Below are 15,139 nucleotides of genomic sequence, written 5' to 3'. Positions count from 1 at the left end.
TTATGTTTAAAAACCTTTCCACCAAAAAAATTACTCGTCTCGGTCATTAATATTACTTTTAAAAAAAAAGAAAAAAAAAAAGGTGGTAAAAAGAAAAAATCATCGTTTTTAATACAACTTAATTACCACGTATTATTTTATTTTTACTTACAGTACATAATAAATATTTATCGATATCATTATACGAGTGATAACACGATAACAACAATTTTTTTATTTTTTCCATAACATTATTTATTTATTTATTTACGCAATCATTTTTTTTTCTTCTGCTTTATATTAATATTATTTTACGATTACTTCGTTGTATATAAATAATCGAAAGAGAGTCTTTTGTTATGATTTTAATCGTGTTAATAATAATTTAAACGTGTAAAACCGCGTCTAAAACCACGACGGAAACAAAAAAATCGTTACAATTTATTAAAATCCATTATTAAAAATTAAATTTGGGTCGAAAACGCGACGCACGCACACAATCATTCATTCATTCATTCATTCGTTATTAACTTTACGTTTAAAAAGAAACGAAATAATAATAATAATAATAATAATAATAATAATAATAATAATAATAATAATAATAATAATATAAATGATTAATAATAATAATTTATTAAAACTTTTCAACGTGTTAACAATTTTCTTTTTTATAGATTTATATATGTATAAATATTTAAATTTTATTTTAAAATAAATTAGACGGCATTCTTTTATCAAAGTAGCGCTAATAATAATAATAATAATGATGATGATGATAATAATAATAATGATAATGATAATATATTTTTCAAACTATTATGGAATCGTCGCGTCGCGAGGTGTAAATATTTAAAAAAAAAAAAAAAAAAAAAAAAAAAAAAAAAATAGAAAATTAATTTCGTAAAAATAAAAAAAAAAAAAAAGGGGGGCAAGGTGAAATTTTGAAATAAATAAATATGGCCAATGATGATGACAATTGCCGCAAAAGAAAAAAGAGAAAAAAAAAAACGATTTTTAATAACCGGGTATCGTTTGTAATAATTAAAATATTGAAATAAATCGACTACCCGTTCGAGAGAGAGAAAAAAAAAAAAAAAAAAAACGGTAAACGATATAAATATAAATAAAGGGGGGGGGGGGGCGGCGTTAATATTTTTGTTTGTAGTAAACCGGTCGGATGGAGCTTAAGGGCCAGTTAATAAAAAATGTCAGAGTAAAAAATATACGAAAAAAAAAAAAAAATAACGTAAACGCGAAAATATTTACGCACGCACGCACGCACACACCGCACCAACCCCCCCGTTCAAGCAGATGGAATATTTAAAATGTAATAGACCGAAAGAGAGAGAGAGAGAGAGGAGAGAGAAGGAGAGATTTCGACGTGGTAGTAAATTTAAATGATAATGATAATTATCACGACGGCTAGACTTTTGTTACTACTATTTTACGCGTATTCATATATATATATTTATTCGTGCGTAAATATGCGTTTTATGATGACGTATCGCCGCCATTAATAGAATTTAAATTATTTTTTATTTATTTATTTATATTCGTATACAAATGTTTAACTTAAATTTTAATTATTTATTTAACCTTATCATAAATGTCACCGCGTAACACAATTTTTGTTTTTTTTTAATTTTTTTTTTTTTTTTTATAAAAATCCCCTCGGGACGATTTTGTTTACTCAATTTAATTAATAATTTGTTAATAATGATAATGATAATAATGATAATAAAATTATTATTAATGTTGTAAATAAATTCGTAACACGCGCGTATACTGAAAATCACAACTTAACTATAAATAATTTTTAAACTTTAATAAATTGGATTAAAACAATTTGGAAAAATTTTTTTTAAAAAGATATAAATTTACATAAATTTTAAATTATATTTTTATAATTAAAGTAATAATAATAATAATGATAATAATAATGATAATATTAATGATAATTATAGGGCTAAAATAAATTAACGGGAAAAAATGAAATGAAATAATTTTTTTTTTTTTTGGGGGGGTCGGGTTTGTGATTTCGTTACGTTTATAATTTAATTATAAGTATCGATTGTTAAAATATTGATATCGATATCGATCGATAAAATTTAATTTGATTGCGATAATTACAAAAAAAAAAAAAAAAAAAAAAAAAGGGATCCGTGTTAATTATTCTATACGAGTGTATAATAATAGTTTATCATTATTATTATTATTATTGGAATTTGTAAATTTTTCGACAAAAAACGAACTTGTTAATAATAATGATAATAATAATAATGATGACGCTGGGTTGTTGCGTTTGTTTGTCGTGGAAAAACTATGTAAATATGATTTGCGGTGTGCCACGAACGGTAGACCGCCATCATCATCACAACCGTTCAGGTTGTTATTAGAAAATCAAATTTATAAAAAACCGCATTTTACCACCGCCACCACCACCAACCCCTTCGGGTAGGGTTATATTAGCGTTGTGCGTGCATCCGTGCGTAAATGTGCGTACAATCAATTTTACGTTCGAGATACATATAAAAAAAAGAAAAACCTTTTATTAAAAATCAAAAAAATATTTATATAATGGATACGACGAATTAAATTTTTTTTTTAAAGGTATTAAAAAATTATTATTATTATTATTGCTTTGTGTGCGTGTGCTTGTGCGTATACGCGAAAGTACGTGCGTAATGAAAAATAATCGAAAGGTTTTTAATGTAAAATTATCATCGCCATTATCATTCTATACTTTTAATGAAAATTTTCTTCAATTTATATTTTTGACCCATTTGTATCGAATTACTTGAGAATTTTTCCTTTTTTTTTCCTTTGTTTATTAAAAGTAATAATAATAATAATAATAATAATAATAATAACATTCGGAATCTGTATTAAGGTACAAAAAAAAAAAAAATTCTCTCCTTTTTTCTTTATCTATTAAGGTGCGTGTTAATAAAACCAGGTGTAATTATATGTGTATAATCGTAGTATAGGTACGTAGATTGTACATAAGAATGAATATTTTGTAATTTTGTAATCAGGTTCGGATTGGTCCTTATATAAAGATATCCCCGAATATTTAATGACACGCACACACACACACACACACACGAAACTCCATGACACATGATATGAATAATAAATAAATAACACATTTCGATACGATTTAAATTAGGTTTTTTTTTTAAAATAGTTTTTACGCAATGATTTAATTTTAAATAACGCGTGCGTTTAAGAGAGAAAGAGAAAGAGAAAGAGAGAGAGAGAGAGAGAAAACAGACGGTAAAAATTAATAAATATAATTAATAATATGTCTATGTATTTAATTCGTTGGAAATGTTTTGTAATTTTTAGTAAGATCTCTCTTTCTCTCTCTGTCTCTCGGTCTGTCTCTCTCACAAAAAAAAAATTTTTTTTTATTTTATGCCAAATATATCATTAGTTGTAATTTAAAAAAAAAAAAAAAAAATTCAAACTAGGTTTTCTCTAAATTATTTATCAAGAATTTCAGGTACGCTCAACCATTTAAATACGTTTAATAATAAAACCCTTTAGTCATACTTTCGAAAAAAAAAAAAAAATTTTCTTTCTATCTTTCTTTCTTTCATCATTTTAAATAATTAAAAATGTTTCCAGTATTATTATGATTATTATCATCATCATCTGACGACATTTTCATTTATTATGTATACGTTATTAAAATAAAAAAAATTAATTAATTAATTTTAAAAAAAAATTGAAATTGTTTTATGGTTGTGCGTGTGTATGATTAACGCACGCGTTTTTTTTTTTTAAATTAAAATTATCGTACGTATTTATTTACATAACGAAATATCGTCTGCTAAAAAAAAAATTATTATTATTATTATTTTTTTTTATTAGGTTAATAGCCGGAAAAAAAATTATTATTAAAATAATAATAATAATAATATTTGACGGGAAAAATGACAAGAAAAAAAAAAAAATTTAATTAATGTAAATTAAATAAGTAAATAAAAATAATAATTTGCGTTTGTTGTTGTCGTTGTTGCGGTTGTTTCGCATTTAATTTAATTTATTTTTAATTGTTTTTATTTATTTATTTTTATAGAGTTGCTTTTACCGCGGTAAAATGGTGGATTTATGTCGTACGTAAAAGCAAATTTTGTTTCGACCTTACGAATTTCGCGTCGCATTTGGAGGGAAAAAATTGGTAAGTTTTTTTAAATGCTACCTGTTTTCTTTCTCTATCTCTGTCTCTGTCTCTCTCTCTCTCTCTCTCTCTCTCTCTCTCTCTCTCACTCACTCACTCACTAATTTTTTGAAAAACGGGAAAAAAGGTTATATAATGATATAAACGAGTCAGGTGTATTTTTTTTTTTTTAATGGTGAATGTTAATAAATTTGGCATTACTTGCAAAAAAAAAAAAAAAAAAATTATTTTTAAATATGAACGCATACGCATTTTTTTTTTTTTATTGTATTCAATAAGAAGAGCGTGAATAAATTTTATGAAAGATATTTTTGTTGTTGTTGTTTGTCGTGTCTACAACCTTTTGAAATTTTTTTTTTTTTTTTTTATGTTTTAAACAAACAACCAAAAGTCGATTGATTGTCGCGTTTTTATTTTTTTCTTGTCATTCTTTCGTATGTGCGACACACTAACATTAATTTTTACACCGGATAAAATTCAAATACTTATTTTTTCTAACGTGTAATAATAATAATAATAATAATAATGAGTAATTTTATTGTGACGTAGTCGTCGATAAACGTCATACAATTAACGGTAGCAAATTTTTGATAACAAGATTGCCAACAATTCAATGATAATTAATAAAAAATGATGCCAACCGTTTGATATATTAAAAAAATAAAAATTTTAAAATTTTTTCGCGAAAATTTCTTAATAAAAATTTTACATCATTTATTATTATTATCATTATTATTATTATTATTATTTTTAAAAGTCACGTTTCGAACTCGTGCGAGAAGGATTATATACACTTTTTTTATTGTAAACAATCAAAATTAAAATAAATTTTCAATTTATCAATTCGAGAGTGTAACAAACAACAACGACAAATTTTTCCAGAAGGTTTTTTTTAATGGATGTGAATGCAAAAAAAAAAAAAATTCACGAAACGATTTGATAGAGAGGGAAAATGACGAATAAAGAATAAAGATGGAGTAAGAGTGTGTAAAATAACAAAAAGTTAAAGAGAAAGAAAGAGAGAGAGAAGAAATTTTATGCATCGTTTGTATCTTTAAGTACTTATTTCTTTCGACACGTAATCTTTCTTATAAAATATTTACGATCGTGGGTGTCGAATGTTACGCACACGCACACACGCACATATATAGTGACACCCCGTGATAATGATAATAATAATAATAATAAATGAAGATATGGAGTCGTGTAATAAGAATTTGAATCCGTTGTGTTGTTTTAAACGAACGGACGGTTTTAGCCCCTGAGCAAGGCTCGCAGGTATAACAAAAAATTGCAAGTAATTAATAAATCCATTTTTATATATACGAATTATGATAACGCATGAGGGATTTACATGTGAATGAGAGAGAAAGAGAGAGAGAGAGAGAGAGAGAGAGAGAGAGAGAGAGAGAGAGAGAGAGAGAGAAAACATTCGATTAAGGTTTTTTATATAAAAAGGATTTTACAAACTTTTTCTCATTTATTTATTTATTTATTATAGGCCAAAATTTAAATTTTTTTTAAAACGGGGCTTCGCGATTATCGTATCGTGCGTAACGCATTTTGCGTTAATAAATATAAATTTATTAAGTGATATTTACATTTATTAATTAATAATATTTATAAGTATAAAATCTGCGAAATTTAATTAATTAATTAATTTTTTTTTTTTTTTTTTTTTTTGTAATGGAAATGAATGAATAATTGAAATTTTATTTTTAAAAAAAGTTCACATGTGTCGTTATCAAACTAACGTTTAAGATGTAGGTACGGATAGTTGTTCTGACCAGGTAGACCCCAACAGGTATGCCTTGAGCGATGTATCCTATTTTTTTTTTTTTTTTTTTTTTTCCTGTTATTATTATTACCTCGAAGCCATAACTTTTTTATGTTGGTCAAGCAAATCGCTCAGTCATCTAACGCCTTTATTATTATTATTATTATCATTTTATATTGACATCGTAAATAAATCCGAGGGTTTATAATACTTGTAAATAATATAAAATGGGATTTTTCTCTTTTTTTTTTTTTTTTTTTTTTTTGTAAAAATAAATTTTTTTAAATTAGGAGTCTTTCGGTTAAAAAAAAAATATTTCGTGTTGTTGTTGTCGTCGTTTTAAACAACAAAAATTTGTTTTTGTTTTTTTGTTAAAATATGTTTGTTTATTTACGACGATGTATGATATAATAATAATAATAATTTTTGTTCGGGGGGAAGGGGGGAGCCCGTAATTAATTTCGCGAGTAATTCGATTCTCCCGTGTGAATTTTTGTCTTATTTACGAACGTGGTAGCGTTTTGTTGTGTTATTGTTTGTTTGTTTGTTTGTTGTTGTACGGCTAATAAGACTTTGTTTGTTTCCAAAACTATCGAAAAGATTATTATAAATTTAACGTCGGCTAAAATCCAATTAAAAATCGTTTCAGTACGCACCTTATACGTTAAAATTATTTTTTAAACGTTCCGTAACAAACAAACAAACGAACAAACAAACAAATAAATAAAACTGAACCCAGGTTAGTTAATTGTCACCGAATCGAGATGTTTATAAAAAAACATAATATTGTCCGAGACAAACAACCGGACAAACAAAACGTAACATAAACAGTGTATTCGGTCGTAAAAATCCATAAAATTGATACTACTACAAACAACAAGTTGTGTGCATATTCGCACATAAATAAAAAAACAAATTTACTAAACGCGTCGTCTGCTTTTTTTTTTTTTTTTTTAACGATGATGATAATAACATTATTAATATAAGTAAAAGAGAGAGAAAGAGAGAAAGAAAAACGCTTTACAACTTTTTTTTTTTTTTTTTTTTTTTTTAAATCATCTTTTTCGAGTTATTTTTTTAAGTCACGTGACTCGGCCAATAATACGTGAAAACACAAAAATTTTTCTTTTTTTTTCTCTTTCATTTGATGAATCAAGTATTATGTAAGAAATTAAAATTTTTATTTGTAATATATGTTAATTTTTTTTTTTAAATGTATTTTAAATAGGAGTAGTATTATTATTACGTAATGAAATCGTTGATGTTTTCATTTCGAATTTTTTTTTTTTTTAACGGTTTTCATTTTTTTTTCGAATTCAAATTCAAAAAATTTTCGGCCATTTTTCTATTCTCGTATACGTGCGTGCGTTCGTGCGCGAGTCGTTCGAAATCGAGTTTTTTTTTTTTAAATAAAAAAAAAAAGTTCCGACGTTCGGTCGTACCTTAAATGGAATCTAACCTTGATTGGACCTTAATTAAATATAATTTTGCAATAACATTTAAATCGGCTTTCTCTCTCTCTCTCTCTCTCTCTCTCTTCGTAAATCTCGAAAACGAATCGAAAAGTTTCACATGTGCGTCAACTGAAACTCGTTTGTTTTTGAAATTTTTATCGTTTGTATTGTTTGTCGAATTCCTATTCAAACTTTGGTTGTTTTAAATTGTTCGAAAAAATTATCACGTATTTAAATTAATAAAAAACGCGGGATAAATAATAATAATAATAAGTAAATGAATTTTCCCGGAAGTGGTAGTAGCCATAAAAAAAAAGTTTTTTTTTCGTTGTTGGGTTCGATTTAAACACATAAAAATTTATTTTAATAAATATATGTATTTTTTTTTGGTTACTAATTAATTTTAAATATTTAGACAACAACAAACAACAACAACAACTGGTTCAGGTTAAAATAATTTTTTTTTTTTTCCTTTTTTTTTGTCGTTTAAAATTCAAGCGACGGTGTGAGAATTAAATTTTTTTTTGGACAAAAACACTCGAGGCTGTATTATTTATGATGGAAGTGAGATTTTTTACTATAGGTGGTCTCCCTCTCTCTCTTTCTTACCGAAAAACATCTAAAGACACGTCAAAATCGTGTAACTAAGAGACTAGTTTAATATATTGATGTACACAATACTAAGCGGTCATATTCGCGTACAAACAAAAATTATTCTTGTCAAGTTCAAGTTTAACCCGGTTGGCGTGCGTGTGAAATGACGATAATTTTAAATCTTTAACATTTTTTTCTTCTTCTCTGTTTCTCGTGTCTTTTCGTCTGCTGTTTATCATTTATTTCGGTATTATTATTATTATTATTATCACCGCGTCTATCTTTGTGAAACATAATCAAAAAAAAAAGAGAATAAAATGAAAATGCACAGTTACTTCTACTACTACTACCGTATTTTATAACTTTTTTTTTTTTAATTTATGGATTATCGGTCCGAAAACACAAGAAAGTTCTTTTCTCTCTCTCTCTTTTCAACTAATTAACCCGCCCCCCCCTCTCTCTCTCTCTCTCTCTCATTTTATGTGCGACATAATTTTTTTTTTTACGAGTTCCGTTTTGCGTATGCGTGCGTGGATTTTTTTTTCCTCGATGGTACATTCGCGTACGAAGAGTATGTAAATCCTCGTGTCATTTTACCTTAAAAAATTAAAAGAAAAGATGACGATGATGATGATGATGATGACGCGTGAAATAACTTTGATAACATCATTTATACTTTTTTTTTTTTTGTACCTTTGCAAAGGCGCCTAATAATTATATTAGTTAAAATATCTTCCGACCGACCGACCAACCGAAGATATATATCAAAACCTCATTTTCGGGTATAACCTAAAAGGGTAAAGAAGCCACATTGATTTTACGCATTAATCATCGTGTGTAAGAAATAAATGAAAAGGGTAAAGAGAGTGGGGGGGCGGGCGGGAGAATGAGAGAGAGAGAAAGAAACTTATCATCTCCGTAATTGGTCACTAGATAGATAGAAAAAAAAAATTTCTTTTCATTGTCTACCTCTGACTATCTCGCATCAATTTTTTTCTCTTATGAATTTATATTAATGAAGTCGAATTTTTTTTTTTTTGTATGCGAAATTACGTGTGCTCGCACGTGCGTACTACCAACATAAAAAAAAAAAAATTAAATAATTTTATATATCGTTAAACATGAGAATGTAATGTCGGAGAGAGGTTACAATGAAAAAAAAAAATTTTTTTTTGATTTACAAAACTCATCGAAAGCCTAATTAAACCTTTTTTTTTAAAAGGAAAGAAAACAATGGCGGAAAAATGTATAAAAATGATATGCGAAAAAGGTTTGTTGTTAATGATGAAGCTGTTTTGTTTTAAAAAAAAATTCCAGGTTCCATTGTTTGATTTTTCAAGTCGGTATAATTGTGATTTAAAATGACAGACGACATACCGCGAATTAAAATTTATAGAAATCGATTTTTTTTCGTGTTCGATAGATCGAAATAAAAAAATTTCGATATAAAAAATATCGATTTTGTTTTTGCGTTAATAATTATTTTTCGAAATATTTTTTTTTTTAATGACGAAAATTGATTTGAACCGTCGCTAAATTTGGATGATTGAAAGAATATAAAAAAAATGGATTTTTTGACTCGATTTCTTGTTTTGGTGGGATCCTTTGCCTTTTTGGGGATCCCACCACAATTAAAAAAATTTGTCAGGTACAAACGAAAATGTTTGATTGCGTACGACGAACGAAACTTTCGAATAAATAAGCGAGCTTATAAATAAATTATTATTATTATTATTATTATTTGAAATGAAAATTAATATATATATTTATTTATTTATATTAAGTTATAATGAATGAAGGTTTTGATTGTTGTTGTTGTTGTTTGTTGTTGTTGTTGTTACGTTGCCTCGGGCGTGCCTTCGACAGCAACCGTGCGATGAGCTTCGTGACTTGGCTCGCACGGTAGCAAAAATAATAGCCACGTCGTCGGGTATATCCTAGTTTCCTTCGGGGGTTTAACACCTTCTTTCGTTTTTTTTTTTTTATCGTAACGTTGCCCTCGGGGGGTGGGAAGGGAAATCTCATTAACAAAACGATTCGAAAAAAAATTTTCTCTTTCGATGAGAGGGATGAAAGACCGCGAATGAATGTTAAGGAATGATATTACACGTCATCAAAAGTTGAATGAATAAGAAGGAATAAATATGGCGGAGGCAAATATATAAATTTGACATTTGACCCGTTGGAAAATTTCAACGAGTCGAACGAATAAAATTTTTTTTTGTTTTTTTGCGCTCGCGCGGGTTTTTACGTAATTTGACCTTGAAAAAAGTTTTTTTTTTTTTTTTTTCGAAAAAATTTTTCGAAGAATTTGCGAGAATGAATTTTTTTTTTAAAAAAATATTTTGCTACGCTTTCGATCTTTCGATCGAAAACGTGACTGACGTAACGTTTTCTCGTGGGTCACACCTTTCTTAACATTAAAAAAATTTGTCGTTTCCGTTTTACGACGATTCGAAACAAACAATTACCAAAATGCCTTTGAAACTTTTTTCTAGAAAATTTTGCGAGAATAAATAATTTTGTTTTTTTTTTTATACAACGTCACCCAATCGAAACGTTTTTCCAATCATTCATTCATTCATTCATTCTTAATTATTCATTATTATTTTTTGTTTGTTTATTTAATTTGAATTTTACCGGTGAAAAAAAAAATTTTCGCGCGTTTTTTTTTTTTTTTTTACTAACGTTACGATCACTTTCGTGGCATTAGGCGAAATCATTTTCGTCACGTACGATGAATGAAAATAAAATTAAAAAAAAAAAATTAATATTATTATAAAATTAAACCGTAAAACGTAATAATAATAAAACGTAATTGTTTTATTATTTCTTCGTTTATATACAAACTACACAAAACAACAACAACAACAACAAACAAGAAAAAAAAAAACGATGACAATAATAATATTTTTAAAAAAAACCGTTACGAAAGGTTCGAGAGAGAGAGCGTTTAAATCTTTTAATTATTTTCTTTTTTTCCGGTTAATTATGCTAAAAATATTTTAAATTGGAAACAACCAGACGATTTTCCGTTTGTCGTTGTTTGTTTGTTTGTTTCGTAAAACTTAGAATAAGTAAATGAAATGTATGATAATTGCAATACTTCAACACTCGAAATTTTTCTCAAAATTTTAAATTGAATCCAATCGTCATCATCATCATCATCGTTCTCGCTGCTATTATTATTATTATTAGTGTTAAACGATTGAATTTTCCGGTAGTTAATGACACGTGAGAATTGGATTACTACTCTAGGATATTTTTTGGTAGATTTAAAAATCTTACCTCGTTATCATCGCTCGTTTGAAGTTCATCTTGATCCATGAGAACAAATGCAACTTGATTATTATTATTATTTCCGGTATTTATATGTTTTCTCGGACTCAAAGCACTACCATCCGTATCAATATCGTTTTCCAATTCGATTTTTCTCTTATTATTATTATTATTATTATTCGTGCTAGTATTATTATTATTGTTGTTGTTGTTATTACTACTATTATTGTTATTATTATTATTACTAATGAGACCATCGTTAGGTGACGAATCTTGATGCATTAATTGTCTATTCGGTGATGATGATGAATTTAATAAATCGTCATCTATGTTATTATTATTATTATTATTATTATTACTACGATTGCCACCGTCTCCGGTCATTTTAACGTTTAATATTCTTACATCTGAATAAAATTTTAAATTTGATAATTATTTAAATTATGAGTCGAGTACGATAAATGATTTTGAAATGGTCGCACTTTTTGTTTTTGTTATTATGATGAGTCTTCTGCTATTCTCTCTCTCTCTCTCTCTCTCTCGTTATTTCCTTTCGTTTTGTTTGGCTACCACGTATGTATTTTCCATACCCGATTTTTTTTTGACTTGCTATCTTAAAGACACGCCTCGCAAGCGTAAGAGAGCATACGCATGTATATGCGTGCACGCATGATGAGGTATTCGAGTGTCAATTAATTTTCAGATAAAAATCAAAAAAAAAAAAAAGAGAACATTTTGAATTTGTTTTTTTTTTTTTTTTTCTACTTGTTTTGGCATGACATTTTGAGAAAATGTAGAGCGGAAGGGGTCATAGAACCTGTACGGGTGTACGCTTGCTTATATACCAAACAACCAACCTCAAACGACTTGATTTGAAATTCTTGTAAAACCTTTTTTTTTTTTTTTTAATTTATAGTTTATTTAGAATGAACTTGTTTGTAAATTATTATTCGAGTAGGTTTTTAAAACGGAAGCAGATTAAAAAAAAAAAAAATTATCAATGATTACGAGTTTTCCGATCGAATTGTTTTTAAAATGTTTTCACGTCTTTGGTTTGTTGTTGTCGTACCTGAAGAAAAAAAAATTTGTTTAATGGAGGGTGTTTGTTTTTTTTTTTTTTTATAACTGTATTTAATTACGGTTCGTAAAAATTATAATAAATAATGATGATTGCACAATGAGAGAGAGAGAGAGAGGGGGGGTAGGGGGGTGGGTTGTGCGATTTTTTAAAATGGCGATCATTTTTTCAAAATCATTTATCGTACGATCGAAATCTTTATAAAAAATTTTTTTTTATTTTATTACCATTTATGGAAGGATTGTTGTGATTGTTTTGACGATGGGAATTAATTATATCGATCATTTGTTTGTCGCAAGATTGATTCGATTCGGAACTTTCCGGACAATCGTCTAACGGCGACATGGCGGATTCTTCGTCCATTTTATTAATAAACCCCTCGTATCCGGAAATGATATTTTTTTTTCATTAAACAAAAACATTTACCGCGAATTTTTCTTTTTTTTCGTTTTCTGTTTTTCCCCTCGTTCCTTAATGAAATCAATAAAAAAAAATTTATTTATTTATTAATCGTTGAAAAGGTTAACAACCCGATAGAGATTCACAACAACAACCGACTACAATTGTTGTTAAAATACTATTAAAAAAAAAAAAAAATAGAAAAAATTGTGGTATGGAAATTAAAAACCGCTCCTAATTCCACCTTTGCACTTCTTCTTAACGCATTCTTATTTCGAAAAGAAAAAAATAAAAAAAATTGTGTCGATAAAATTCGTGGTGATGGTGACGATGGTGACGGTGGTGGTCGCGATGGTGATGGTGATGGTGGTGACGGTGGTGGTGGTGCCAAGATGTAATTTTTTTAAACAAAAGTTAATGAGAGCAATCATTCGATTTTTTTTTTTTTTTTATTATTCCCATTAAAATTTTTTTAACGTGGAAAATTCCAACCGATTTTCTTATGTATTATTATTATTATTATTTAATATCTGCCAATTATTTCGTCTGCTATCTCATCAATATTAATATTCAATACGCAAAGACTAATAAAAACTTGTTAGATTGCTTTTAATGTGACAGTTTTTTATTTTTTTTTTTTTATGTTGTTCGTACAACCACATTGATCGATGGATCGATGGATCGATCGATCGATCTATCGACTACTTAATTGAATTTTAATTTCTTTTTTTTTTTGCTTTCGTTTAACGGAAGGACGATAATTCTTAAGTGCGTGCGTACGCACGTAACGTACATATATAAATTTTTTTTTTTAAACCTTCTTCCGACGTGTTATTAATATCGAATTATTATTATTATTATTAGTAATTCTCCCGTTACGAATCGAATCCTTACGAAAAAAATTATTTTTAATAATAATAATAATAATTATTATAAATTTAAGCGTTGAGAAGAAAGAAAAAAAGAAATCATGAACAAACTAGTTAAACGTTGTAGGTTTTTTTTAAAAAATGTTTTCGATACCGTTAGAAAAAAATTTTTAAATAATTCATTCGTGATTTATCATGTTATTAAATAAATAAATAAATAAAAATATTTCGAGTGTATTTAAAGTTTAAAGGGAGAGTAAAAAAAAAAAAAAAAAAATTTAAATAATAATAACCGACGGAAAATAATAATAATTAATCCCGAAAAATTTTTTATTTTAAATGTTTTACGCAGTTGGTTAAAATATTATTATTATTATTATTATTATTATTATTATTATTATTTTTAAATAATTTTCACGATCGATAAAATCAATAATGATGGGTAAAAAAAAAAAAAAAAAACATTTTGAGAATTTTCGAGAACGCACGCACGCACACGCACACGCACAAAAAGGAAAAAATTTCTATTTTTAGATTTCTATTGTGTAACCACCACCATTACCATCAACACTATTGTGATTGACCGTTATTTTATTTTTAATTTTTTAATTTTTTTTTTTTCAGGTATATCCGTAAAATTTCTCTCTTGAAATTTTGTTGATAATAATAATAATAATAATAATACTTTAAAGTACCTGATCGTATCGCCACCAACACACAACACGAAAATAAAAATGGTAAGTGTTCAAAAATTTTTTTAAATTTCCAAAAAAAAAAAAAAAAAAAAAAATTCTTAAATGGAAATCTATGGAATTTTTTTTTTTTACTTACTTAAAATTATTATTATTATTGGTAGTAGTAAGAACAACAACAACAACAACGACTAATATTATTATTATTATTATTTTAATTCGAACGCGTCGGATGATAATAATAATAAAAATTATTATATAAAAAAATTACGTAAAAACGACGTAATCGAACGTTAAAAAATTATTATTATTATTATTATTATTATTATTATTATTTTCCCCCCGCGAAAATATTTAAAAACATTAAAAATACTTTATGGCAAGTTCAAGGACGTGATCGTTGTCTTACGAAAAATTATTTAAAAACGATTTTGGTATAAAATAAACCGAAAACAAAAAAAAAAAAAAAATGGCACCGAAAAATATGGCAACCGTTACTCGTAAAAATAAATAAAAAAAAAAGAAATTTTTTAAATCGAACGGAAATTACACAACAACAACAACAACAAAATTATAAATGAAAAAGTTCCGGAAAAGTTTATTATTATTATTATTATTATGAGAAAGTATTATGAGAAAAAAAAATCGTATTTTCACTTATGATATCACAAAACGTTTTTTTTTTTTTTTTTTAACACATACACCAAATACACATACACAGGTACACACACTCACACACACACATAAAAAAAAAAAAAAAATTTCACTGATAATAGAAAATAGCCTGAAGCGTTGTTGTTGGTCAAAGATACACTGCCAGAATCTAAAA

The 15,139-nt window shown here is 26.8% G+C and overlaps 1 protein-coding gene across 1 annotated transcript; it reads right to left on the bottom strand.

The window, feature by feature from the left end:
* Nucleotides 1–12,276: 12,276 nt before the first annotated feature.
* Phum_PHUM549700 (uncharacterized protein) lies at nucleotides 12,277–12,713 on the bottom strand (the record flags this gene model as incomplete). The annotated part of the gene is made up of 2 exons (XM_002431773.1): nucleotides 12,277–12,341; nucleotides 12,611–12,713. 2 exons carry the CDS (start codon nucleotides 12,711–12,713, stop codon nucleotides 12,277–12,279), a joined length of 168 nt encoding a protein of 55 aa, XP_002431818.1.
* Nucleotides 12,714–15,139: the final 2,426 nt, after the last annotated feature.

The sequence above is a fragment of the Pediculus humanus genome, genomic scaffold (genome assembly GCF_000006295.1).
Source record: "Pediculus humanus corporis 1103172108294 genomic scaffold, whole genome shotgun sequence".
In the NCBI taxonomy this organism is placed as follows: domain Eukaryota; kingdom Metazoa; phylum Arthropoda; class Insecta; order Psocodea; family Pediculidae; genus Pediculus; species Pediculus humanus.
This window is presented reverse-complemented; position numbering and strand designations above follow the sequence as displayed.